At 35.2% G+C, this 27,202-nt stretch overlaps 1 protein-coding gene across 3 annotated transcripts; it reads left to right on the top strand.

Moving 5' to 3' along the window:
* Nucleotides 1-1,432: 1,432 nt before the first annotated feature.
* Nucleotides 1,433-22,403, top strand: LOC134827506 (histone-lysine N-methyltransferase 2C-like). Of its 3 annotated transcripts, none has more exons than XM_063840180.1 (14): nt 1,433-1,887; nt 1,957-5,481; nt 5,543-6,101; nt 6,607-6,863; nt 6,928-7,130; nt 7,726-8,001; nt 9,950-11,568; nt 11,625-12,026; nt 12,094-12,364; nt 12,864-12,968; nt 13,030-21,473; nt 21,544-21,673; nt 21,741-21,923; nt 21,986-22,403. In XM_063840180.1, the coding sequence occupies exons 1-14, from the start codon at nt 1,812-1,814 to the stop codon at nt 22,076-22,078; spliced, it is 16,143 nt and encodes a 5,380-aa protein (XP_063696250.1). In that variant the 5' UTR covers nt 1,433-1,811; the 3' UTR covers nt 22,079-22,403. The 3 variants fall into 3 exon arrangements, with proteins under 3 accessions (XP_063696250.1, XP_063696249.1, XP_063696251.1); XM_063840179.1 differs by having other exon boundaries at nt 5,543-6,152; XM_063840181.1 differs by lacking the exon at nt 7,726-8,001 and having other exon boundaries at nt 5,543-6,152.
* The last annotated feature ends 4,799 nt before the right edge of the window (nt 22,404-27,202 follow it).

Raw genomic sequence — 27,202 nt, 5'->3', positions numbered from 1 at the left:
CCCATTCATTTCGATTTTACGTATAATATTTCTCGTTTAATTTAAGAAAACTATTATTATCACATGAAATTTCGCATTTAATGTTAAAATATATATTTTTCATTAGATATCAAGTTCAATGTTACATTTCGTGAATTGATTTAGTAAATCATTCATTGACGTCTTTTGCAGCAAATTATCGCAAACTACCTGTTTTTGCCACTTTTCATCTACTTAACACTCAAAAAGTAACGAAAACATCAAATTTATTGAAAATTATTTTGAATTTAACTAACTGTCAATTTAAAGTAAACCAATTTTGCACGACGACGCACTTTGACTTGAGAAACAGCTTGTAACGTTCATTTTTTTATGTGAAAAACATTCATGAATGAGTTTTTAAAATTTACATGGCGATTTTTCGATTTTATTCTATAAATTTGTTTTATTTTTGATTTTTCATTTAAAACTTATCATATTTTAACATAAAAATATTTATTTCACAGTTAATTTCTGTCAAAATACGAACTCTCCGAATGTAAACAAATTCATTTCAAACGACTCGGCAAAGTAAACCGCTCGCTCGTGAGTCAAGCCATTACGAGTAAACGTGTTGCCACAAATCAAAACATTGGGACAAAAATGAGTACGAGACAAATGTGTGTGCATGGATTCGGTCTATTGGCATGTCGCGTATCAGCAAACTTTTGGTAATTTATAAGTTTGTGTTGTGGGTAATTTCAAAGGATTTTTAGTTAAATCAAGGGTAATGGATTTTTGTTACTGAACGGCGATTTTTTAGAAAAATATGATTTTTAGTACAAGATAGTTAATATAAAAGGACTTTTATTCATTATTTTTGCGTGTACCGTTTTTTATTTGTATTTTTTACAAGTGTAGAAATTCCCGTATTTTTGATATTTTGTGAGATTTTTTGTGTAATTTACTTTGAATTTTAATCTTGTTTAGAGAATTATGACGTAATAAATGTAAACAAAGACACAAATCGTACAAATATTTATTTGACGTAAAATCCGTAGAATAGAATGTTATCTCTTTCTCTGATAAGACGGAATGATTATGAATCATATTCATCTTGGAAGACATTTCGTGTATATAATACTTCAGGTACGTCAGTTTTTAACGTTCTGTCAAACTGTGATGTCATAAAGTACAAATAATATTAAGAAAAACATTTTTTTTTAATAAAAAAATATACAAATTGCTCATAAACGAGACTAAAAATAAATATTTTGTGAATAAAAAAGAAATAATATTAGAAAAAAATAAATAATTTAACAGTTTACATAAGAAATTATCGAAAAAGCAATAAAAATTTGATAAACATACGAAACGAAATAAAATTCATGAATAAATAAAACATCGAAGCTGGTACCGAAGAAAAAATAGCAAAGTGCGTGAACAGCTATACTTTTAGAGTGTGTACATTTATCATATAAAATATCAAAATCCGCATTAAATTGTAAAAATTTCATACAAAACTCAGAAATATCTTGAGAAATTTGTGTGAAAAGTGTCAAAAAGTACCAAAAGAATCGATATTGTGTATAAATAAGAGTTAAGCACACTGAATTTATGAAAAAAAGCGTATAAACGAAAATTCGATTGCGCCGCCATTTGCATTTTTATTTTTTCTAATCATCAGCCTTAAGCATCGTGTGTAAATTTTACAAGTTAAACTCTCTAAAACCGACTAAACATGCTTTTGTTGGCTAAAAGACGTAAAAGATAAATAAATATAATACAAAAATAGTGCAAAAGCATCTTTACCTTACATCTGTGAGCAAAATATTAATTTAGGCGTACCGAATATGGATACGGGCACCTTTGACCTGCCAAATGATATTTTCGATCCAGATTTGGCGTATTTGAACGACGATATTATCGGTAAGTCGACTAATTTAATTAAAAAATCAAAAAATATTCATTTTGACAAACAATTTCCTGTTCCCACAGACCCCAAGGTCGAGTTAGAAAATGTGGCGAAACAAGTTGACGCGTCTGTTACGCTTGAACAAAATACAGCTCTCACAAAAATAGTGAAGAAGACAAAGCCATCGACATCGTCACAACCTGTTTTGGGCAACTTAAAAGTTCAAGTGAGAAAGCGTTCTTCGGGAGAATTGTTGTCTTTGCTTAGCGGTGAGCAATCGCCCGACGATAAACCCGGAACAAGTTCGTCTACCGATGTAGCTTCGAATTTAATGCCTGCGCCGGAAGAACCATGTTACTTTCCGGAAAAATGGCCCGGCAAAGTTTGCATTTTATGCAATCTTGGCGAACGAAGTCAATTGGGACAAGGCGAAATGTTGCGTATGGAAGCCGTCGAAGAAGAAGCTGGCAACGGAAACTTGTCAACGTTGACGACGGAAGAAAAAGCAGATGCATTGTCACAAGAAGCAGAAAAAGCAGCTAATGCATTAACAGCTGGCATTTTGGCGAGCAACAAACGTCAAAAAGGTGTCAATAAATGTAAAGTACCTGCAGCCAATGCCGAATATGTCGACGAATTAGAGCGCATTGGACACACAGAGCTATCCGAGTTCTCGGCATTTGTTGACTCTGGTCACTATTACGTTCATCGTTCTTGTGCAATATGGTCGTTTGGAGTGCAACGTGAAGCAAATGGATCTCTCACAAATGTGCTCGCCGTTGTAACTCAAGCTTTGAAGGCAAAGTGCAGCTATTGTTCACGATATGGCGCGAGTCTCGTATGTAAAATGTCGTGTTCAAAGAACTTTCATTTTCCCTGTGTTGCTGCTGCCGGAGGATTTCAAGTCATACAATCATTTACCTCATTTTGTAAAGAACATTTAGGACAAGTGCCTCTAGTTTGTACGGATGACATAAATTGTAGAGTTTGCTCAGGATTGGGAGACGTCGGAAATCTAATGATGTGCTCTCGGTGTGGTGACCATTATCATGGTTCATGCAAGGGAATCGCACAATTGCCTGGCGCTCGTGCTGGATGGCAATGTGACTCTTGTCGTATGTGCCAAATATGTCGTGTACCTGACTCCGCTGAAGGGCGTCTCTTGTCCTGTGAGCTATGTGACAAAGTTTATCACGTAAACTGTATCCGTCCCGTGATGACGTCAGTTCCAAAATACGGATGGAAATGTCGTTGTTGTCGTGTCTGCACTGATTGCGGAGCACGAACACCCGGAGCAGGAGCTTCGTCACGCTGGCATAATCATTACACTGTTTGCGACTCATGTTACCAGCAACGCAACAAGGGCTATTCTTGTCCTGTTTGTAATCGAGCTTATCGGGCAGCTGCATACAGAGAAATGGTCAAATGCAGTGCTTGTCAAAAGTTTGTGCATGCAACATGTGATCCAGATGCAGAACTAACAACTTATCAAGCCAAAAAAGAAACAAATCCAGAATACGAATATGTGTGCGGGCCATGTAATAAGCTTGTTCATACGGGGCGAATTGCTGCTGCCATGCGACGAAATAGCACCCTGGATGACGAGAGTGTCGGAAGTCAAGAAAATTTTGATATGGATATGGAAATTGAAGAAATAAAAATTAGTGCAAGTGACATTGGGCTTGGGAAAGGAAAACCAACTAGCTTAGTTGCAAGTAAAATTGCAAAGAAACGCTTAGGATTGCATCATGGCGCTGGCATAACAAAAGCAAAAGTTGCTGCAGGAAAATTGCCATATCTGAAAAAACAAAGATTTGGCGACTTTGGTCGTAAAAAGAGTATGAAATCGAAAACGGCAACGGGCGTTTTTGGAACAGCTGGCGTTTCCTTACAAAAACCATTAGCAGATATAAACAAAAGTGCAACTGAAGATGATGCAAATGACAATCGACTTGTCTTGTGCTCAGCAAAAGATAAATTTGTTCTGACTCAAGATATTTGTGTCATGTGTGGTGCGATTGGAACAGATCACGAAGGCTGTTTAATTTCTTGCGCTCAATGTGGTCAATGTTATCATCCATATTGCATCAATATCAAAATAACGAAAGTAATTCTTGAAAAGGGATGGCGTTGTCTAGATTGCACTGTTTGCGAAGGCTGTGGACAGAAAAACGACGAAGCACGTTTAATTTTATGTGACGATTGTGATGTCTCGTATCATACGTATTGTATGGATCCTCCTTTAGATTTTGTACCACACGGCAATTGGAAGTGCAAATGGTGCGCTTCGTGCCAAAAATGCGGCGGAAATGTTCCTGGATTCAATTGTACTTGGATGAATAGTTATACAGAGTGTGGGCCATGTGCTAGTCAAACAAGTTGTTGCGTCTGTGAGGAAGGTTACGCAGATGGAGAACTTATTATTCAATGTACTCAATGTGATAGATGGTTGCATTGTTTGTGTGACACAATTAGAAATGAAGCTGAAGCTGATAAATGTAGCGAAGAGGGATACAGTTGCCCATTGTGCAGACCAGCTGGCGTTCCTCCGCCGCATTTGAGACCCAAAAAGAAAGTGCCCGAAAAATCATCTAAAACGCCTACTTCAAAGACTCCAGATGGCGATAAAGATTATCCGTTGTCTTTGGAAGGAACACATTTCCTTGACGGAGTTTGCCTAAACGATCATGGCTTGAATCAAATAAAATATTTACAAGCAGAATTGAGTAAACAACGTCCAAAGAGAAAACCAAAAACAGCTGAGCTCCCTCCTCCATTGCCAAAGGATGATGGAATTCTTGCTGCAATTGAGTCAGTCGTTGCTAGTACTAGTCTTGATAATTCTATGGAAGATGTCAAGGTTGATATGCTTGATCCTAAGGAAGAAGCAGAAATTTACAAAGATGGCATGCCTTGGACAACAACAGATCCGCCACCCGAAGGATTTTCTGTTTTTACAACAGAACAAGGAACCGTTGTTTTGCGAAAGAAACGACAACGCAACTTGCAAAAACTCGGAATTGGAGGTTTTGCTGTTCGCAATCGAAACTTTCGTCAAAAAGACGAAGGCGAAGATTTTGAAAGCATGGCACAAACAATGGACCAATCAAATACTTGCGACGTTGTCGATACACCTACAGCACTCAATCCTCCAGACCTCAATAAAAATAAAAAGAAACAGCAACGGAAAAAGAACAAAAGTAAATTAATTGAAACATATCCCAACTACCTCCAAGAAGCCTTTTTCGGAAAATCATTATTAGATCCATTACCACAAGTTAAATTTGAAATACAAAGCAGCGATGATGAATTAAAAACAGAAGTCTCAGATGACAAAACTATAAAACTAAATGCCGATGAGCTCAAACTAATTGAAGCAGTCAAATGCAAAAATGAACAAGAAAACAGCGACAAAATTGAAAAACCGCTGGAAAATAAAACACTTACTCGAGTACAAGAAATCAAAAAAGAAGAAGCTGCTTTAGACGATGACGAAAACAACAGTGACACAGAAGCATTGAAAGAAATGCTGGGACTACCAAACGATTTGGTCGACAACGATCTTATTACTTCTATAATGAACGAAGATGAGCTTTCCAAAGCATCAGGTAAGTCATTTTATTCGATTTTTTTTTAAATATAAATTCTAAATTGTTGTTTGTTTCACAGCTGGCTTAGACGATGTAACGCCAAAAGATGAGTTGGCTGACATGCTAACTGATCCTCATTTCAATTTGGACTCATTGGGTACAATGGATGGCAAAGACGTCGAAGAAATTTTCAAAGGAGTCCTGACTGATGAGTCTCAAGAATCACAAGAATCTATTTTTGCAAACTCTGTGAACAGTGGCATGACATACTCACGAACATCTACGCCGCAACACGTTGCTAACATTCAATCACCGAGTGTCATGCAATCTCCAAGTCGTCTTGTTCCACAGCAGCAGCAACAACCCCTTATGCAGGCACAGCAAAATATTATTCAAACTCAACCAAATCAGATGATTGCGCAACAAATACACACAACTGCCATACCACAGCAACAACAAATTCGTACAATGCCAGGAGGACAACAATATCATGTAACTCAAGGGCAAATATCACAAATGCAGCCCGGAATGGTTCAACAGCAAACGATGCAAATGCAAGGACCACAAGGTGTTCCCCAACAACAGCAGCAGCAACAAAACATTCCAATAGTTGGACAAGTTCATCAAATGAACAGAGGGTACTATCATACATATCATTATCGTGATAATAATTACAATATGCATCAAAGGTAGGGGTGGAGCAAACTCGGAAAACTATCCCAAAAAGTCACATTGTGTTCCCTTGTTCTGAAACACTTTTAACAATTACACGTTTATTCAATTTTAAGCACACGATTTGAAGCTTTCTCATGTTAAATTGTTAATTTTTTGTTACCCAAAGTTATTATTTTGTGCAGAAAATATTTGTTGAGTGTTCGATCCTTATATTCTGCTTTGGTTCAACACAACCTCACAATCAATTTATCAAAATTATAATATTTTTATTATAGAAACAAAATGTAGAAGCACCTGTTAATACAAAAAAATATTCGGCAAGCATCCTCCATCCCTAGCTTTAATAGAGCAGTAACTTACAATATTTCAAAATTTTTATCCTTTTGTTTGTAACAAATATATTTTTATGTGAATTTACTTTCAATTTATAATCTTACATTTATATTTATTATTTTTTCGATAACTTAGGAACCAATTTAGTCCATTATACGGACCAAATGGAGAACAATTACAACCGGCGCAGAACATACAGCCCGTTCAAGGAAATCCTCAACAATGGCAACAAAATGTTAACATTTCGAACCAACAAATGTCAACGACAATGGTTCCCGTAATGGATGTTAATATGGTAACAGGGCAAGTGCCTGGAGGAGATGATATGAGTATGTCATCAGCTCCATTGAGTTACAATCAGAAAAATTCAGAGCGTATGCGCCTTGACGAAGGTAAGAAAAAAAAATCATTACATAAAAATTTCTTATTTCTACAATATTTTTGTTTTTCTTTCAGCACTCAATAATGACGCTACAATTTCATGTGTTTTATATGCAAACACAAATCATCCTGAGTTACGCAACGAATATCCCATTTGGGCAGATCGTTTCAAACAGATTCTCAAAAAGTGGCGAACTTTGTCAAATGAACAAAAACAACCTTACTTGACAAAAGCTCGAGAGAATCGATCAGCTATCCGTATGAAGAAAGCGCAACAGGTAAGAAAATTATATTATTTTTCAATCATGAAAATTTTACAGTCTTAAGTAACATTAAGAGCTTAATGCTTTTAATGTTTCTCAAGTCAATCCTCATGTACAGAACAATCATTTCCATTTTTATCAGTTTTATTTTTTATAATTTTAAAAGTTATTTTCATGAAATTATCATTTTCATTACAATTTAACAACCAAAAAGACATTCCCGATTATTATATTAGTGATTCGATCGCTATGTTAGGATCCCAAATAGCTTTCCATTCATCATTTATTCGTCCAAATGATCTTCGTAACTAACGAAACACTGAAATATTATTTGTATGTTTGCATCTCCTATGAAATTTATTTAATTGTTATGTAAACGAAATGCAGGGAAATGGGTTTATAATTAATTTGGATTGAAAACTTATGGAAGGGATCATACAATGTTTCAAGGGACGAAGTCAAACTGTCTGAATGCCTTATCAAATTAATGTTAATTGTGGTATATTTGGTTATGGTTCATCTGTTTCTGTTCTCTTTTGTTCTGCATCAATAAAATTTGATTGTTTACCAAATATGAATCCCCATTCAATTCCTAATATAAAATATCTAGGTTCAACCTCAGAGTTCTCCCAAAGAATCCAGCAGTAGTAATCCATCGCCAGCAACTACGCCACAGACGATCATCCCCAATACGCCAACCGATCAATTGGACCAAGGACAAACTATTATTGTACAACACGCTGGTCCTAATGCACAGCAAATTCATCTTGTTGGTGCACAGCAGCAGACACAACAACTTAATACAGTGCAACAGCAGCCTAACGTTGTGTTGCCTGCAGCCTCTCCCATACAACAATCACCTGTATCTCAACAACAACTCATTGAGGTGCCTGGAAATTCCACTACTTGTACTACTAATCTCGTTGATGCAAATAATGGGAATAATCCTACTTCTAACGTTGCCCCTTCTAATACTAATAGGGACATTCCTAATGCATCTGTTCAAAATAGCACTCTTTCATCACAAATTCACCTCACTGAATCACAAAATTTAATTAAAATTAGTGCATCCCAAACTTTAGACAACACTAATAAACTTAACAATAACTCTTCTGAAACTAACATTAGCAGTAGTAATAATAATTTCGTGCAAAGTAGTGAAAATGTCTCTAACTCGAATAGTAACAACGAGACTACTCAAAAAGGGCCAAATATCACAGTAGCTGCTAATATTGCAAACACTTTCATTAATATCTCTTCAAATCAATCTACTGGAAAGCCCCCAAACGTAAACCAAAATGTAAATGTTATTGCTGTGTCACAACAGCCTTTGCAAACGCAACATTTTATGAAAACACTCACAATAAATACGTCTCGTGGTAATATTTTCGTGCCAAATGTCATTGCTACCAATCTCGCAGGCACTCCACAATTTACAGTTCATCATCATCAATATGGACTTCATCCTAATTCAAGTGGGCCTGCGCCTAATGTAACCGTTAATCCTAATGGAAATTTTGCTACGAATTCTAATGCAATGATTCGCCCGCATGCATATCAAGCTACACAGTTTCGACCTTTCCTTGCGTCAACAGCAAATCAATCAAATCCTAATGTAATTCAATCGCCTATATTAGCAGCTTCTCTGCAAACAATAAATAAAATTGCAACAAATCAATCAAAGTCGATTGGTAAAGTTACAATCATACAGACACAAACATCACAAAACACTTTAGAGAATGCCCAAAATGACGAAAATGATCGGAAAACACCTAATACGCCTACACGTGCGTTAACTCCGCAAACTTCCGCAGCGGTTGATCAACAAATACGCGTATTAACGCCTTCCGAAATTATGCGTACCCTCCCTTCACTTTCGACTCAAGACACGACTTTGCTGCAACAGCAGACAATTATAAACACGAATTCCCAAATCAGTTCCCAAAATGTTAATAATAGTAGTAGTAACGTAACTAATGTAAAATCACAAGCGAATATTACAACAGTTGCCAACCATAGCACCATTAGTAACGTTGTTTGTTCTTCCTCTACAACCACAAGCATTGTAACCACTTGTTCTAGTTCTTCTTCTCCTGTAACTACTGTAACCACTCAAAATGCACAAACAATCAATGACAAACAAATAACGGTGAGAATAGATACAAAACGTAAAAAGATTAACGTGATTTTTTTCCTGAATTTTTATTTTTGCTCTTTACAATTTGACTGTTTTAAGAATACATACTCGTACTATTCGTTATTTGTTTTGATTTCTTAAAAATTGGGTATATAGTAAGGATTTGATGTTTTAATTTCAAAGTTATAAGCTTTTTATTTTTCGCCTATTTTAAGTTGCTGTTTCTCTCAAAAAAAATCATTCAGTTATGTTTTTATCTCAAATATTTTTTACAAAAATATAATGCAACTCGTAATTTTTTTTTTTAATTAAGAAGTAATATTTTTATTAAATGAAATTTTATCTACGTTTTGAAAATGTGACTTACAAAATTACGTTTGATAACATTTTTTTGCGTTTTATATCTAATTTTCCGTAATTTTGTAGTTAGTTTGATCCATTTTAATTCGATTAGTAAATAATGCATGTAACTTAACTTTGCATGGTTTTTTATGTTTGCACAAATATAATTTTTAATTTATTTTACCTTATATCTTATCCTTGATGCATGAAAAATCTGTAATAAAAAAAACCTCTCCATATACAAACAGCACGTTAGGACTCATGAAGTAGAAAAACCCTTTTATTTTAGTAGACATCACTTTCAACGCAAACGTTTAAATATCATTAAAATTTATTATTATATCCATGTTTTTAGGATCAAGAAAAAATCAATGCGCAACAAAAGAGTCAGCGCGAAGCTGAACAAGAAAATAAATGGAAGCAAATGCAAGCGCATCGTGCTCGTGAGCAGCAAATGCAACAACAATTGAGCTTCAATCCTGATCCGAACGGTCAACCTCAACTTCAGCAACCAAATATAGATATCAATATGTCACCAAATTCGAGGCAACAATTTGTCACTCCGATAAACAAAATTCATCCAAGTATGACACCTCAAAGTCCAAACGCAGCAAATTTCCAACATCCTGGCATGCAAAGGCAGATGTCACAACCAAACATGATGCCTCGACAAATGAATCCTGCACAACAAAGGCCAATGAATCAAAGTCCCTTCTCACCTCAAACGCCTGGAACTCCCCAATCGCCTCATGATTTGTTCCCTAATCCTCCCGTTCAAACAGGAGTTGATCAATTTCAACGACCTGAAGGAAATCAAGATGTTTTTCAAAGTCCTCAACCACAAAGAGTTGGTCAGGAAAGTCCAAATCAAACAGCAAATCGTAGTCCTGCATATCAAATGGCTCCGCAATCTAGTCAACCACAGCCTGGATATGCTCCCGGAACTCCTCGACCAAACTTTAGTACAAACACTGTCAGACCAACAGTTTATGCACGACCCGGAGAGTTATTCATACCAGGCGGAAACAATACTCCTCCGTTCCAATCTCCTCGTGCAGAAACATTCCAGCAACCTTCACCGCAAGAAGGAAATCGTCAATTAAGAGATTTATTGCAACGCCAACAGGCTCCTACTCAAAATCAACAATCGCCAAATCCAGCTCAATCTCCAACACAAATGTTCGATAACCAAAGTAATTTACAAAGTCCTGTAAATGCACAGAATCCAGCAGATAATTTCCGACAACCACTTCCTCCAGGTATGATACAACGCCCAACTCGAATGCCAGCAACAATGATGTCTGGAGGTACAATTATCAGAAATCAATTGATGCAAGGAGGTCAAATTGTTCAAGGACCTCGTGCTGTTGTTATGACAGGGGATGTTCGACAAAAATTCTTACGACAAGGCAATGTTATTACGCAACAACAAGTAATAATGCAAGGAGGTCAACAATTTATTATTGGTCCACAAGGACAAAGAATGCCTGTCATGCAACAACAAACTATGCAGCAATCTGCGACAGGAGATCAGAATATTCTATTGCAGCAAAGACTTCAGCAGCGACAAGTACTCGTTGGGCAGCAAAATATGCAACAAATTCAAACTAACCAACAAATTACTCATCAATCGAATATTCAAGGATCCTCAGATCCAGCTTCTGCACAAAGTACGGGAGAACAACAAGAAATTCCTGATATTGTAACTGCAGAAATTGAAAAACTTGAACGAGAACAAGAAGAAACAGGAGAAGTAGAAGGCGTTGGTGAATTCCTCACAAAATTGGAAGACGATGATGATGAGTTGTTAGTTTCATTGACGACTGATATGGGAGATGACTTTAACCTTTTGGAATATGCTGATCCAGAATTAGAAGGCGATGGAGAAAAATCTAACTTTTTGGACAGTCTTGATTTAGATGAGCCAATATTAGATGTAGCTATGGATAAAACTGAAGAGAAAAAAGTCGAACAGTAAGTTTTATGAGTGTTCAAAAAAAATTGTTTATCTAATATTTTTTTTATTGTAGACCAAAGGTAGTTCCAAAACAAACTATTCCGCAACAGGCTTCACAGCCAACGACAAATATTCAGATGAATCAACAAATACAAATGCAAGGAAATATGCAACAAAACATTATCCAACAACAAGGACAACAAACACAGCATGTTATTGTCAATACACAACAAGCTCCAGGTCAAACAGCTATTCATCGTTTCAAGACATTACCTCAAGGGCAAATCACACAACAAATGTTGCCGGCTAATTTTCAACAAATTCAGCAACAGATGCTACATCAGATTCAACAAGCAGCTGCAATGGGAAAACCAATGGCTCCCGGAACACAACTTCAAATGGATGGTGTCATTGGCATTGTAACTGCTAATAACGGAGTCCAAATTAGTTTGCCTAACATGATAAACAGGCAAGGGTAAGTGTCAAAATTTTGCAATTCAATTTATAAAACAGATTAATTAAAATTTTTCCACTATTTTTAGAATAATTCAAAATCGTCCCGGCATTCAGCATATAAGAATGCAAGGTCAAAATATTCCTGGTCAACAAGGTCCTCGAATGATGCATATTCAAGGAACTCGAATTATCCATCAGACACAATTACCTCAACAAACAACTACTGTTGTTCAAAATCAACAAAATACATTAGTGCAACAGCTTCAGCAACCATCAACTGGTCAATCGGCTGCTCCTCCGCCGCCGTATCCGGAGCCTCCTCCGCCATATCCAGGAGCAAATGCTCAAGGAAATCAGGTAAAATTGAATTCTATTTTTAAATTATATCAGTTTTCAACTGTTTAAATGTTGTATGATTTTTAAATGTATTCCTTGGATATAAATTTTGTTAAAACAAAAAGAATAATATTTTCTGAACTCATTTTTGCATGCATCTCTAAATCTGTTGATTTGATTTTTGAATTAAAAATATTTGAATGTACTAAAAAAATAAATTATTTACAAAAAAACAAAGTATTTGTGCTCACGACGTTTGTTTGATAACTATCAGACGACTCAAAAACAGCCTCGAGCCCTATTGTTACAGGTGAGATTAAGAATGTGATTACATTCAAAACGAAAAAAAAAATCGACTCCCGCTTTTTTGTAAATTTTTTTATTTAAAGTAGCTACTTTGAATTTTGATTTTTTTTCAACAGAAATTGAATTAAGTATTGCACGCATAATATTCAACATTCATTAGATTTTTTTTTAAATAATAAATACGATTTCTAATGCATGTTTATTTTCTGCTCAGGAACAACCTCTTCTTTTGGAAGAACTCGTAGAACAGGAAAAACGAGAGCAAGCTCAAGGACAGCCTGGTCAAAGTATGATAAATCCAAGCTTGGTTAATAATCCGGTAGGTCTTTTTGATTTAAAAAAAAAATGAAAAAAAAAATATTAATTAAATTTAATTTCAGGAATATGAAAAAATTCATGCAGATTTAGTTGGATCAACATCGCAAATGTTACAAAATAACCAACAAATTATGACTCAACCTGGAATTCAAAGAGCGGTTAACAATCCAGGAATCCGAGCACAATTCATGCCGCGAGGAGTTCAAAATATGCAACAAGGAAATTGGAGACCTCAAATGCCTCAAACTCCTTCAGGTCAACCTCCAATGAGCTCGCCGACAATTTCAACAATGCAACAACCTCCCGCTCCATCTACGGGAGGAACAATTCAACAGACTGTTCCATTGTATCAAGCTAATTTCCAACCAGCGCCTCCTGTTCCGCCAGAAAATATTCAGAGTGAAGCTGATGAGCGTGCACAAAAATTGTATGAACAATGGCTTGAATCTCACAATATAGCACTGACAAATCAACTTAACTACTATGAAACTGAAGTTCAAAAGCTTCGAAAAGCTCGCAAAACGCTGAATAGTAAGCAAAGACAACTCAAAAAGACAGGAGCTGATTTAAGTGATGAGGATCAACGTGAACTGGCTAAAGTTCTTCAAGAGCAAAGTATTATTCAAAAGCAACTTGAACAATCTCGTAAGCAGATGAAACAACATACTTCAACAAAACAAGAGTATGAAAGCAAGAAAATGGCTAAATTACAACCTCAAGGGCAGCCAGGACAATCTCCTGCTCATATGGAAAATCAATCACAATTAATGCATCCTGGTCAGTCTCCTATGAATCCACAAATGATGCATCAACCAGTTCCAAGTCCTTTACAATCACCAAGTCCATTAATGGCATCTCAAAGTCCCGGACCATCTATTTTGCAAAGCCCAAGTAATCACAATTCTCAAAGCGCAATGTCTCCATACAATACTATGAGCCAATCGCCGCGCATTGGAACACCGCACACTCCAATCGATGACAATCCGTTTAGTCCAAATAACATGGTTGCTGGACCTTCTCCTTCGCCATCACTTCAAGGAAGGCTTACTTCGCCTGCGCCTCGAATGACATCGCCTCAACATCGTATGGCAGCTCCTGTTATGGCAGGAGGTCGATTGATCACTGCAAGCCCAGGTCAACAATTTCAAGGGCAACAAAATATCGTTGTTCAAAGTCAATTCCAAAATCAAATGCAACAACCTGGAGTACAAATGCAAGGGCAAATGCGTTTTGTTCGTCCTCAAATGATGTCAAACGATCCAAATTTGCGTATGAGAATGCCTGCAAACTTCCAACAAGGTCAAATTCAACAAATAAGACAAGTTCAGCAAGGCTACACATCTCCGATTGGAAGTCCTCAGTCAACACAAATGCAAATTCAACAACAACAGCAACCTGGAATGGGCGATGGAATGATAATGCAAAACAATAGAGGAATGCAGCAAATGGTTCAGCAACGGCAAATGATGCAACAACGTCAAATGCAACAACAAATGCAAGTTCAAAATAACCAAAATATGCAAGTAATGAATTCACAAATGATGAATCAGCAACAAAATCAGCAAACAATTGTCCAAATGCAACAAAATCAATACGCAAGACAGAGCCCAATTCATCAACAACCTCCATCTCCATTGCTTAGTCAAAATAATCCAAATTCGCCAATGACTCCTCGCTCACCAATGGTTAATTATGGTCAGCAGCAACAACAGCAAAATCCAACAAGTCCAATGATGATGGGAAATTCTCCGCTTATGAGACGCCCTCCAAGCACTGGATTGCCAGAAAGACCTCAAAGCGTTGAAAGTTCTCCAAGAATGAATCAATATGGCATGGATCAAAGCAGCGGAGGAGGCGGAGGAAACATTCCGGGAAATCCGATTCCTTGTTTACCTCCAGCTGACTTCTTCTATCGCAAGCCTGGTTTGCGAGGCGGAACTCCAATGTGGGGAGCAGGAAGAGGAAAACGACCTCCAGGTCCCCAAAATACTCGACAAGGAAATGCTAAAACTACAATCGTCAAAAATAAACCAATTCTCATTGTCAATACAAGTCAAATGACTGCATCATCATCCGCTGAACAAGGACAAAGTTCTTCGGCATCAGATAAACGAGCAAAATTACAAAAACAAGAGAGTGTTGTTATTGTTGACAGTAGTCCTGAACGTATGATGGATTACGATGATGACAATGACAAGAGTCTCGTTGCGGCAGAAGTTTCTCTTAGTTCAGTTGCCCAGCATATTGGAGAAAATGATGAAATTCATATAGAACAATACAATTCAGGTTTTGACAACATTGCATCAAGTCCATTAGATGGAACAGAAGCCAATGACGAATACGTTCTATTCAACTCAGATGTTGTAAACTACGATGATGAATCATTACGCACAAAAGAAACAAATATGGCAGAAGAAGAATCGCAAGGAGAAATCCGTATAATAGAGACGCCAAATGTTGAAGTGTCTTCAGAAGTTGTTCGTGTAGCAAGCGCGAAAGTCACAGCAACGACAGAAGATTTCGAGGCAATGATTGATCACGGAAGTAAGGATGGAGATGGAGTTGACAATAAATCAGCATCCACGAGTACTAAACAAACAATTGCAGCTAAACAAGAACCACCTGTAATAACAATTTCGCAAGCAAAAGTTCCTGCATCACAAATTCAAGCTCAACAAATTCAACAAAAACAAACTACATATAGTCGAACAATAATTCCGGGAAATCTTCTTTCGGGAGCAACAATTGTAACATCATCTGCTGCTGCAGTTGCTGCTCATAAAAAAGATGGAACACAAACAACAGCAAAAGTTTCAATTGGAAATAAAACGATTCATGTCCCTGTACTAAAAAGTGGCTTTTTGCAACAAGGAACGCAGCAACAAGGTAAACAAATTCAGATGAAGAAGATTGGCCCGCAGTCATCCATCAACTTGATTAAAAATCCCACGATTATTCAAGTTGGAAACAGAAGTATTAAAAATCCGAATATTGTCACGTTATCGTCGCTTAATTTGACAACACCCATCAATCCTGCGATTCTAACAAAAGCATTTATTCGTCCTATGAATGCTAATGTTCATAAAGTTGATGTCGTAACAACTGGCGATAAGTCAAAAACTCAAATAACACAAATTCAACAACATGCAACGCAATCTACAGCGACAGTTAATGAAAAATTTATACAAATTCAAACAAAACCATCTTCATCACAAGCCACAATGTCCTTCACAAAGCTTTCATCTCTAATGATGACTCAAGATGCATCTTTACCAACAAAAATATTTGAAGATGAATCCGTATCTCCGGACAACAGTACGACAGAAGTTGCGGAAGACACAAATAATTCTATTACCGTAACTAAAAAAGTTGTCGAGCAAAAGCAAGTTACATCAAAATCTGACGATAAAGGAGATAGCGACGAATTGATGGATATGATGGCATCTATTACCGGTGAGTCAAAATTGTCTCCGCCTACGAATGTTCAACAAGTCAAATCCGATGTTGTCAATACAGACGACTTGGTTTCGACGCTCAGCGATAACTCTCAAGATTCAAAAGACGGAATAAAGGTCGTTCAAGCGTCTCCTAACTCAAATCAAATGGAGGGAAAGAAACAAGGAGTAATTCCTGTTCATGTTATAATTAAATCGCGTGAATCATCTTCCAGTCCAATTTTACAAGGAAACGTTGGGCAGCGACTTGTATCGGTTGTACCGCAATTAAGTCCATTGTCACAACCGAATGAATTGACACAAAATGTAACAAATGTTTCGCAACAATTGCGAAATATCATGTCATCGATCAATCCGGGAACAACAATATCTCAAAACACAAATCAGAATGCAAAGAAAGAAGATTCAGAAACAAAGCCAGAAACAACAATCCAAAAACAAATAGTTAAAACAGAACAATCACAACAAGGCACAATATTGGCTACACATTTGCAACAGATTAGCTCACAACCGCCAATCTCGGCTCCATTAACATCTCAGCAAGGTAACATTGTGGTTGTTAAGCATATACGAAATCCAAATACTCAAGATGGTCAAGGAAATAATGGACAAACAATTGTCGTAATGAGTCAACCACAAATGTTGCCGGGAAATAATTCAGTTATAATCACACAAGGAGCGCTGAATAAACAACAAACAAGTATTTTGAGCAATCAATTGCAAGGAGTGACACAACAAGGTGTTACGCGAATTATAAACTACTCAGAAAACCAAAGTCAACCGCCTGCGTTAGTTGTAACAGGTCGCCAAGGTGTTACTGGACAGCAAATTGCTGTAGCTTCTTCATCAGGCGGAAGTATTTTGAGCGCTACATTATCACAACCTCCCGTGAGCAAGACAGTTAATGTCTCTAATGCAACAATAACTAATTTACTTCAAACGCAGTTGACGTCACCGTCGTTCCGTCGGAGCAAATCAACTGACGAGGTTCCTGCATTCATGAAAGATAATATTCCGGGACACATAACGGGCATCAAACGTCATAGCATCGAAGCAAGCAGTATCAAACCAGAACCAATGGATACGGATGAAAATAACGTAAGCTCAACAACGACATCTGTCACATTGTCGAGCAAGCCAAACGAAGCGTCATCCAGCAATTCCATCACAATTGTAACAAACCGAATAACATCCATGCCTGCACCGCAAGTCAAACAAGATAACGAGTCGCAAAATGTTCTGTTGAAACAGCTGTTGCAAAATTCAGGCAGCAGTGTCAGTGTAACTCCAACAACAACAACTCTAACAAACAGACCATTGTCAACTGTTTTAACGAGCCAATCACGAGCTCCAAGCTTAGGATTTGCAAGTTCTTTGGAAGATCAGCTATCAAGACCCGTAATTCCTCCGAATTTGAATCAACCCGTATCAATTTCAAGCAGCTCTGCTTCGCTTATGAATACGCAATCGATCAACAAAACAACTATCACAACGCAATCAAGTACAGATTCTTTGAAGAGCAATATTGTAACTTCAAAGTTGGTTACACGAGAAACGTCTTTTGTCTCAAAGCCCGCAACAACGTCAGCTACTCCGACAGTAACTACTCAGTCATTTGTCACGCCGTTACATAACAGTCATAATCAGAGTTCTGTGAGCGAGATCCGTAAAATCATCGGAAGTACATTTGCCAACAAAGATGAAGGAAGTTCATTCTTGTCTTCATCTATTTTGCAGACTTCAAAACTTGCCGAAACTTCTCGTGAATCGCCGCCCGTTTCCAAAACATCTGAAACAACAGAAACTTCGCAAACTCTTCCTCCAACCACACAACAAGAGCAAATGCCACGCATTGATGGCAGTATTAGCAGTGGTCCTCCGCCAAATGTTGTAATTAAGAAGGAAGACATGGTTCCTACGAATATTCTACAATCGTCACTCGCAGCACAGCAGCAACGCACAACAACTATTGAAAATCCAAATACTCCTGCTGCTATTTCGGCGATTCTTAGTCAGTCTTTGAATCAACAACAACAGCAATCTACTATCCAGCCAGCATCTCAAGTCACAACAACTATGACTCCTGTTACGGTGCAAAGTACAACAATAATGAAAGTTGATCCAAATTCCGCTGTTGTTACGACGAATCAACCACAAGCTCCGGAAATGATCATCAAACAAGAGATAAAAATCGAAAAAGACATTGAAGGACATCAAGATTCACTTGGTTCAAACATAACTCCTACAATGGAAATCAAGAAAGAAATTATTGGCATGCCACAAATGCAGCCAACTACAGGAAGTTTTATGTCACAAAATACTCCAACGACAGAAAAAACAAGGGAGGAAATTGAAGCAGAGATAAAAGAGCGGGAACTTGCTGCCTTGGAATTAAAGAAGAAGAAACGACGAGAATATCAAAAGAATCGTCGACAACAACAACTTCTCAAAAACGAACAACTTAAAACGCTAAAGAAGACCAAAAAACCATCTAAATACGAAGAAGACTACGATACCTTCATTGACAATCTGATAACACAAATTCGCCAATTACCGCCTATGCAAGTGTTGGAGCCTTTGCTTCCGAGAAATTATAACGTTTGTGCCATGCATGGAACAGGCGATTTGAGCAAATTTTCAACTCAAAAGAATTATAGTTTCATAAACGGAGACTTGGTAGGCGAATTTGGAAAAGCTGAATTACCATCAGTTGGAGACTACTTCAATATCAAACCGTTTGGATATAAAGATCCCGTGCCAAAAGCAATTCCTGTCTCAACGCAATGGGGCTTTTACGACGCAGAATTCCCCATTATTAGATTTGACGAAGCCGATGATCGTCGACGATACGATTTCGGGCATAAAGATCGAGATAATGACACGCCAGACAGCATCATCAGCTCAAGTAGTCCTGAATGTGTGCGTTACGATCCTCCCGTAATGTATCCCGGCTTACGTTTGATCAAGGAAGAAGAAAGCGAAGACGAAGAATTGGTTATCTCGAAACGCATGTCTCCAACTGTGCCCATTGTTGCTCCTGTGCCAATCAGATTGAAACCTGGATCGGTCATTAATGTCGAGAAAATGCACGAAAGTGGCAGTAACAACAAAGAAAATGAAGGCACGAAGGATATTGTCTCACTTAAGAGTCGATTGGGAGCAACAACGCCTTTGAAAGACTCAAGTAACTTGACAGTGACTCTAACACTCACGTCATCAGCTGCCGAAGACATCATGGGAGTTCTGAGGGATTTGGCGAACATTTTGCATATTCCTCCGCCGAATAGTTATCAAATTGTTGAGCGAACACAAACGCCGCCAAGTCAAAAATTGGGTCTTTATCGCATCAAAGGCAAGGATGGAAAAGAAGGAGAACCAATTGACATTCAAACGATCTTAAATGGAAATGCCAAATTCTGTCGACATTGCGATGTTGTCATTCTGAATCAAGTCGTGAGAGCAAAATCTTCAGATTTCCCATTATTGGCTAACAATACAAACAAATTGGAATTCGAATCAGAAGATTTGTACTTCTGCAGTCGTTCGTGTTATAAACAGTTCCAATGGCGCCCAACTAACATCACCGAAGATAAACAATTAGACTCGAATGGCAACACAAAACTTGGAGTATTCGACTTCGAAGACGACTCGATGAAAATGGAAGTTGATGCAGATGAATCTAGCAAAACGTCGATTAGCAGCATGGATAGCAAGAGCGAAAAATCACGCAAATTAATCGATGACTGTGATCTTCCTCCTGCAAAAGCTCCCAAATTGGTTCGTTGGCGCACATATTCATCTTCTGTGTTCCCTTCGCCGCCGAAGATCAAGCGAGAAACCGAACGAGAAATTGTCCAAAACTTGTTCAGGATGAATATCACGGTAACAGCTGGGCCAAAAACTGATGATACGAGAAAATGCATCTTTTGTCATCAAATCGGCGATGGCGTTGCTGATGGTCCAAGTCGTCTTCTCAACTTTGATGTCGATAAATGGGTGCATCTCAATTGTGCTTTGTGGTCCGATGGCGTTTACGAAACGGAAAATGGAGCACTAATGAACTTGGAAGCTGCACTTCAACAAAGTTTGACAACAACATGCTACATTTGCAATCAACTTGGAGCGACGATCAAATGTTTCAAAAATCGCTGTGCAAGTGTGTATCACTTGAATTGTGCTTTGAAAGACAGTTGTGTCTTTTACAAGAACAAATCAATGATGTGTCAAGTACATGCAACGAAGAGCGAACGAGATCAAGAACTTACAACGTTGAGTGTTCAGCGACGCGTTTACGTTGAACGCGATGAATGTCGTCAAGTTGCTTCCGTGATGCATCATTCGGAACTTAGCAATCTGATGCGTGTTGGTAGTTTGATTTTCTTGAATGTTGGTCAAATTTTGCCGCATCAATTGCAAGCGTTCCATACATCGAATTTCATCTATCCGATTGGCTACAAAATGATTCGTTTCTATTGGTCGATGCGACATCCCAATAAGCGTTGTCGTTACGTATGTTCAATCGCCGATGTTTGCGGACGTCCTGAATTCCGTGTTTTGGTGCAGGAACAAAATGAAGAAGACATCGAGTTACGTGATAATTCACCGAAAGCTGTGTGGCAACGAATTCTCGAACCAATTGCTGAATTGAGGAAAGACAATCGTCTTATTCAATTGTTCCCGAAATTCATGACGGGCGAAGATCTCTTCGGGTTGACTGAACCATCGGTCGTTCGGATTCTCGAAAGTCTTCCGGGAATCGAAACATTAACGGATTATCGGTTCAAGTACGGGAGGAATCCCTTATTGGAGCTTCCGCTAGCCATAAATCCATCGGGCGCCGCAAGAACTGAGCCAAAGTTGAAACAAAGTGTGACATGGAAGAAGCCACATACGCAACGAACTGGATCAACAAGCCAACGACCAACATTTGTGTCAACGAATACAGTAGCGGGAGAAGTAGCATGTCCTTACAGCAAACAATTTGTGCACTCAAAGAGCTCGCAGTACAAGAAGATGAAACAAGAATGGCGCAATAATGTCTTCTTAGCAAGGTAAAAATAATTTTTTAGTAATTTTAATGAATATTTAAATCTAATTTTCGTTTTTAATTTTTTTTCGCAGATCAAAAATTCAAGGCTTAGGCTTGTACGCTGCACGTGACTTGGAAAAACACACGATGGTCATTGAGTACATCGGTGAAATCATTCGCAGTGAACTATCTGAAAGACGAGAGAAACAATACGAAGACAAGGTAAGTCAAAATTATTTACAAAAAAAAAATAATTACAATGTAACGAATTTCTTTACAAAATTTACAGAACCGCGGAATTTACATGTTCCGTTTGGATGAAGAGCGTGTCGTTGATGCCACATTGAGCGGCGGTCTCGCACGTTACATCAATCATTCATGTAACCCGAATTGTGTCACGGAAATCGTTGAAGTAGATCGAGAGGTGCGAATTATTATATTCGCCAAGCGACGAATCAACAGAGGAGAAGAAGTAAGTTTACATTCTCTTTACAAAATAAATCATTTAATAACATTTTTTTGTGTTTTTTTCAGTTATCATACGATTACAAATTCGACATTGAAGACGATGCCCACAAGATTCAATGCATGTGCGGCGCTCCAAATTGCCGAAAATGGATGAACTAAAAAATTAACCAAAAAACACAGACAGAGATACTAACATTAACAGTGATCATCATCTAAAATTAAGAAAGAAAAAAATCTCGAAAAGGAATTTGGCGATGGATCGAATTCAATCAAGCATTCCTGAAATGACGAAAAAAATATCGAGAAGGAGATTTTTTGTAGATCAATTTTATTTTTAATTATTTTTTTTTGTAAATATTTTTATTTTATTATTTTTAAAGCAATAACTAAAATGTAACACTTGTGTATATTTAGAACAAAAAGTCAACCGTTGCTTAGCATTTTTATGTTGACAATTTCTTATAAATAATTTAACGATATCATATCCGGAAGTATTTTCTCATTTTTAATCGAATAACGTGAACTAATAGTGTTTAAACAAAAATCGATTTTGTTAGTTTTTAAGTTAATAATTAAATTTTTATATACGAAAAATTGCACTTTAACCGTTCTTATAGCGAAATAATTTTAATTTTTAAGGGAATGAAAAGAAAAAAAAACTTCTAAATCATAAACTCCTCCTGCCGATTGTACATTACGAAAATATTTGATTGTAAATAAAATTTGTAAAAGAAGAGATGATATATTGTAGAGATAGAGATAAAGTCACAATAATAGAAATATATATATTTTAATAAGAGCCTCATAGGTATAACATTAAATGTTAAAATAATGACAAAAACACGTTGATTAGATCTAGTTTATTAATATTAAAAAAAAAATATGAACAAAGGTATAGAGAAAAGCGGCAAATAAATTTATTATTATATTAATACATGTAGTTAAAAATGCAGTATTTTTACTCAAAAACTTTCAGAATTCAATTTTTCTATTTAATTCGCACAAAAAAAGTTTCTTTTATCTGTCTATTTTCTCATCACACAGAATTTCAATGACATAAAAGGAATTTATCGAACCAGAAATGAAAATATCTGTGTGACAAAAACAAACTTTTGTATACACTTATACAGCGAAGAAGAGGTGTGAGGTATTTTTTAATGCACACACTTTGATAAAGGAAGGAATTTTGGGTCACAAACCGTTTTCACACGTATCCGAAATGATAAATTGAATCACGAGTTTCTCGGAAAATCCATACGTTTGTTTATTCGACGTCTTTTTTGCGAATTGGAATTTTTATGCTTTTCATTATCGCTCACTCAAAACTTTTTTAATTGGATATGAAAATAAAAAGTATCTCTTTGTTAGAAGTGCATTTGAACTCTGGATGGATTTATTTTGAAATAAAAAAAGGCAACAATGAAAAAAAATTTTACTGGTTTGTACTTTAATGGGGTGAAGTTTATTAACTTTTTTTAAAGGCAAAAATTATGATAAAATAAAAGTCTTGAGCATTTTTAGTGGTGCACTTTTAATATGATTTTTTATCGTTTTTTAACGTGGTTTTGTACAGTATGGGAAACAGGTGTCTTTCTTTTGTGTTTTAATGACAAACTTTCCTTTAGGTTAGTCCAATGATGGAAATTGTTTCATATTTCAAAAAGTCATTTTTATTTTTTTAATTTTTTTTTAACAATTCTTTAGCGTTTTTTTAAGAAAAATTATATATTTATTTTTTATTTTTATTAATTTTTTTTTAAAATTTTGAAATTGAGTTTATTTTTTAATATTTTGTAAAAATTTAAAATTAATTTTTTAAAAATAAATTTTTTAAAATTATTATTATTTTTTATATTTAATTTTAATTAAATTTTAATATTTTATTTATTAATAATTAAATTGTTTAATATTTTTATTTTTTAATTTTTTTATTTATTTATTTTTTTTAATTTATTTCACGAAAAATTATTTTTTTTTGCGAAATTTGAGAACATGAATAATTTCTTCTAATTGCAACGTCCCTTTTTCTATGGAAGCAAATTTTATTGAAAACAAAAAACAGCCATAAACTTTTTAGTGCGTCGAATAAAAACTTTCTTGTATGCTTTTGCTGCATAAATCCCACAAATAATAATAATAATTAACCTGGGGAAATCTCTCTCTCTCTTTATCTAATTACTTATCAACAAAATGCACATAAAACGTGCAAGGATAAACTTCTTTTAGTGTCTCGCCATTTAAAATTGCGGAAACGATCATACGTGAAAGTCCCCCAAATGACAGACGAACCACATTATTTTTGCTCAAGTCACCCTGATAAAAATCCCTGACATTACTAAATTCAAAGCTGTACGTTTTATGTCGTGTACCATCGTTATCAGAAACAGTCCAGTCACCTAAAAAAAAATCGCGAATATAAAAAATTCAAATAAATTTAAATTTTTTAACCATTTTTCTTCCTACCTGTTCATCAAAGTCAATAAAGATGACAATTTCCTGAGACGATAAATTTTTTTTTTGCAAGAAAAAGTGGACCAAATTCATTCGAGAGTTGCATTTATTGGCTTTTTAATGGGGAAATTTGCATAAAAATGTTCGAATAATTAAACGTCTGCTTTTTCGCCATTTGAAGGTATTTCCTAAATATAAAAAAAATATCGATACAAAAAATGTTTTGACTGAAATGAGTGAATGACCGCTGCAGTTTTGCTGACAAAAAAAAATTGTTGCATTTTTTATGAATACTCGTCAAAAGTGACGTCAAGTACAATTATAAAGTGCAATCTTGGCATAAACGTTTTTTTTTTCTACGAAGGCATGAATAAAGCAAAGCTCATTATTTCGCCGTTGATGAAAAAAAAAGTAATTGTAGTGAAAAGGAAAGAAAAAAATCAAACAAAAGGCGAAAACTCATAAAGATAAGGCGTGTGGCAGGAAGTGTAAATGTAAAACATGTGATGTTCATGATGATGATGATGATGATGATGATGGTTGTTGATTCAAGGTTACCTTTTAATTTATGTATGAATTTTTATGTGTATGTCGCATTGAGAAAAAGTTAAACATTGACATTGTAACGTTTTTTTCTGTGATTTCAACTTTAAGATCAATCACGAACAAAATTTTAATGTTCTTTAAAAAAAAATGAAGAAAATGCAAGAACAGAAAATATTTTTAAATAATTAAAAAAGTCAGACACAGCATTAAGTTCGTGCTAACAAACAAAGTATAAAGTGCTAGAATTTTTTTTTGTGTGTTTACAGTTGCAAAATTTTATTTCACTCAGAGGTTAATGGAAAGTTTTGTACAAAAACTTTTTAAAATCAGAGGAAATAAAATGAGTGTTTTTATTTTTTTTTTTTTATGAAAAATTTTGTTTCATTAAAGTGAATTTTTTTTTCAAATATTTTACAAAGTTTGAATTATTAAAATAAAATTAAAATTTTATTAATTTAACTAAAATTAAATTATTTATTTAATCAAAACTTAAAATTTATATATTTCATAAATAGTAACATAGTTCGTTGCTTTTTGAAGAGGAAAAAAATATTTCTTATTAAAACTTTTAAGCAAATAAAAAAGTTTTAAGTTCATTATGTGAAGAATATTATGATTGTTATTGCTGTTAAAAACAGTTAACAACAATAAAAAAAAAACATTTTTGCTAACTATTATAAACTCTAAAGATCATTATTATTTATTTATGTTGTATGTTTTCTTGTAGCGAGTTGAGAGTTTAAACATAAAATTTAAATAAGAAATTCGAGGAATGAAACATAGTAAAATCACTTAAATACAACTAAGAATATGTTTTCTCTCAGTTTCCAAGAATTTTGTTGTCACCTAAGTTTCTTTGGAAATTAAAAGACGTCAACAAAATGTATCCTTGTAAATTTCTTGAGAAAAGTGAAATTTCAACGATTTGTAAGAAATTGTGGTGATGTCGCAATTTTTTAAAAGAAACAAAATTTTAACCAAATTTTAACATATGAACTCCAAATTAGCATTTAAACAAGTGACGAAACCATCTTTTACTGGCTTTAACCTTGAAACAGGCTGTTTGTACCCAGTAGGACAAAATAACCTTTTTTTAGGCCCTTGGATCTTGAAAATAAAGCCCTCAAACTTTTATATGGAGATTTTTTAAATTTTTATTTTTTTTTAATTTTTATTTTTTTTAATTTTTATTTTTTTTAATTTTTATTTTTTTTTAATTTTTATTTTTTTTTACTTTTTTTTTTTTTTTAATTTTTTCAAAGGAGATTTTTTAAAATTTTAATTTTTTTTTTATTTTATTTTATTTTCTAAAAAAAATTAAAATATCGGAAAATCTTCATGAACAAGTTAATGGGCCTTATTTTTAAATCTCCAGGGCTTTTCGTCTCACTGGGTAATTAAAGACATTTGTATGAAAAAGTAATTTTTAATTTTTTTTATGCATAAAATTAAAAAAGTTTCATGTCGCGTGAAGAAAAGTCACAAATTCGTAATAAATTCAAGATGCAATTGTAAAACTTTTTTTTTATCATAAAATTTTTTCATAATAAACATTAAAAAATACAACTGAAAGACATCCGAGAAGAATAAATATTTAATATTTATGAGATGATATTTTAAAACATCCCACTGTCTCTTCTTAAGAAAAAATATTTCTGTTAAAAGGGTTGACAAAATTATTATTAAAAACTATCATAAACAAATATTTGCTATTTTCTGTCCTTTTTCGAGTAGTACTTCTAATGAAAAGAAAGAAATTTATTTTTGTCATATATATCATCATGTCCTGTCCATGCTAAGCAGTAAAAATAATAATCTTGTTTAACATAAAATAAATGGAAACCAAAAACATGTTTGAAATCCTTTTTCACATGATTTATTTGAAAAGGACTAAATAACATGACATGAGCACTCATTTGGAGTTGATTTCTAATGAAAAATTCCATAAAATGTTTGGAGTGATTTTTCTTTAAGAACATCAAATTACAATGCATGTCAAATGAAACGTTCATTATTATTCGCAACTTTAAATTTCATTGCAATAAATAAGAAATATCAATGAAATAAATACTTGAAGATTTTTCCTTCTTCACTCAATGGGTACGAAATATATATTCAGAAGCAATAAAAAGTAGTGAAAGAATTGAAATACTGTCATGTAAAAACGTTCAGCGATACTCTAATTTCTTATGCATGACTTATCTCTCTGAATTTCCAATAAGAGGAAAAAAAACTTTTTTTGCATTATTATTTGCGTTCTTGACAATAAAAAAAAGAAAGAAATTT

This window comes from Culicoides brevitarsis, chromosome 1 (genome assembly GCF_036172545.1).
Source record: "Culicoides brevitarsis isolate CSIRO-B50_1 chromosome 1, AGI_CSIRO_Cbre_v1, whole genome shotgun sequence".
Taxonomy (NCBI): Eukaryota; Metazoa; Arthropoda; class Insecta; order Diptera; family Ceratopogonidae; genus Culicoides; species Culicoides brevitarsis.
The sequence above is the reverse complement of the archived record's forward strand: the minus strand, read 5'-3'. Positions and strand labels throughout refer to the sequence as shown.